This window comes from Nanorana parkeri, unplaced genomic scaffold, assembly GCF_000935625.1.
Source record: "Nanorana parkeri isolate BGI_ZX_2015 unplaced genomic scaffold, ASM93562v1 scaffold1291, whole genome shotgun sequence".
Taxonomy (NCBI): domain Eukaryota; kingdom Metazoa; phylum Chordata; class Amphibia; order Anura; family Dicroglossidae; genus Nanorana; species Nanorana parkeri.
In genome coordinates this window covers 95375-97822 of record NW_017307559.1, presented here as the reverse complement: position 1 = coordinate 97822, position 2448 = coordinate 95375, and the positions used below count along the sequence as shown (strand labels likewise).

At 45.3% G+C, this 2448-nt stretch overlaps 1 protein-coding gene across 1 annotated transcript in view; it reads left to right on the top strand.

Annotated features, from left to right (window-relative positions):
* Positions 1-2448, top strand: part of LOC108797531 (non-structural maintenance of chromosomes element 3 homolog) — a 16084-nt gene that overhangs the window by 1509 nt on the left and 12127 nt on the right. Inside the window, exons 2-3 of the mRNA XM_018569142.1 lie at positions 1275-1338; positions 2052-2132. Of these exons, the coding sequence (XP_018424644.1) occupies positions 1275-1338; positions 2052-2132 (145 nt within the window). The remainder of the gene's footprint in view (positions 1-1274; positions 1339-2051; positions 2133-2448) is intronic.

Here is a 2448-nt window from a genome sequence, read left to right as displayed (position 1 = left end):
GGTGCTACATTACAACACACATACATGGTCCATGGGGGACAAAAGTAGCCCCCCTCCAGAAGGAAGGCCAATTCAGCACCAATTCAGAGATGATTGGAGGATCTACAGCCGAGTGTTCTACAAATAAATAAGATGCATTGTTGTTCATAGTTGGGGTGCTTGAATGCGTTTAAGATTTATCTCCGGAGTTCAGTGTCACTTTAACTGCTATGGAGAGAACATTACGTTCTTTCAAATCCTTTTATGCAGCACAAAGACCCCAAAAATGAAACTGCTGAATCTTCGGCCCTTCACTCTCCAAACAGACATAAGCTACATGGCCCAAAAGCATGTGGATCTCACTTGAGTTGACTAAATGAGTTTCCAATAAAGGGTACTGCTGATGATACAGATATTTGAGACATTTGTACACTTCCAACTTTTGTAGCAACACTTTGGGGAACGGCCACTTCTCTTCCCGCAAGACTGAGCTCTGGTGCACAAAGGCGACTCCATAAAGACGTACAGAGCCCTGACCTACACCCTACTGGACACCTTGAGGCCCCATTCACACTGAGCGACATGAAAATCGCACGATTTTGAGCGATATTGAGCAACGTGTCGCGCAACTTTTTCCTATTGGGCTGTATGCAATCAGGAGCAATATCGCTCGAAATTGCTCGAAAAAAGGGTCATGTAGGAGCAACAAGCTACCAGCGACGAGATGTGAACAGCTCCATTGAAATGGATTGGAGGAGCTACATAGAGCGATATCGCGTGGAAATTTGAGCGATATCGCTGCAAAAATCGCTCGATAAATTGCTCAGTGTGAACGAGGCCTTTTCACACTGAAACTGAACAATGAATATAAGCCAGGTCTTCCCATGCAACACCAGTTCCTAACCTCACAAATGTTCTTTTGGCAGAATTATGAAAGTCCCTGAAAAATAACTAAATACAGCAATCCTCGATGGCAAATTGGAAACTGACTTATTAGAAGCTTCCCCCTGCTACAAGACTGAATTCAGATTTTGATGTGGAGCTCATTCACCGCTCATCTCACAGTTTCCATCTCAGAGGTGACCTCTGCTGCCTTTCATAGCTCATTCCTCTGTACGTCCTCTACTAAGCCATGCACAAACCAGTTCACTTTATTCTTATCAGGAAATTCTTATTCTTAAAGGACGGAGCTCCCCCAAAAGTCTGAAGATGGTGCTTGAATTCAATATTGTGAAAGTCATCTGAAGTGCCCCTTCTCTTTCTAAAATACTGATGATCTTACTATGTTGTTGCAGGTTGGCGAATTGGTACAGTACATCTTCATAAGGGACCAGAAAAAGCTGCCAATTAGGCGTGCAGGTATGTTATCTGCCCAAATGGTTTATCATTGATTACAGGGTGAGGCCGGTGTGTGTCTGGTAAGGCAGGGATGGGGGAGGAGGGGTTCTCTCTCCATACAATGACATTTGGGGCCCTGGCAGTGTGGTCTTAGTATTTATTCTAAGGCGGGTACGATCTGTTATCTGATGTGGGGAGGGGGGTGTCTACTTTTCATTGCTTTATGTTCAGGAATAGTAGGAAGACGAGCCACACACTAATCTCTATAGTCCAGAATTGAAAATAAATTGGTTACAAATTGGGATGCACCGAAATGGAATTTTGAGATTGAAACCGAAAATAAAAAATGTTTCGGCCTGAAACTGAAAATTACTTTTTTTTTTCAGCAGCCCCAGCACTGAACAGGAATCCTTTATAATGTCCATTCATACATTGCTTATCATACATTATAGAATTCCTGTTCATTCATACGTTGTGGACACCGTGTGCGCACTATGTCCACAGTTATGAATGAACAGGAAATTATGTAGATCACTTCCCATTCATTCATAACTGGATGTGGCCATAAGTATGTCGCCTCCATTGCTGAGCGGCAGCACATCTTGTTTGTAATGGACTAGGAAAAGATTGCACTGCATCATGGGAGATGGAAGGTTCTTCTTTTTTTTTTTTTGGTCTAATCCTGGAAACAACCCTCAAGACCTACCAAGCTGATTGTTGGCTTTTCTCTGCAGATATTATAAAGCATGTGATAAAGGAGTACAGGGATGTGTATCCTGAAATTCTTCTCCGTGCCAAGAAAACCCTGCAGGAGGTGAGTGAATCCCTGGGAAGCTCCCCGTATTAAGATTAGATGTAGATTATGCAGGGGCGTCCCGAGGCTGGGTGACACCCGGAGCGGTAACCGAGTGTCACCCCGCCGAGACGTCACTGCGCATGTGCGTGACGTCAGCACGCGCATGCACGATGATGTAATCGCGCACGTGCAGCAGTATTCTACCTGCCGGCGGCCATCTTGGTGATGGACGCCGGCAGGAGAGGAGGGGACAGTCACCCAGCACGATAAGGTATGCCGCCGGGTCCCCTCCTCTCTCCTGATACTGTCAGGCGTTCGGTCCATGACCGAGCGCC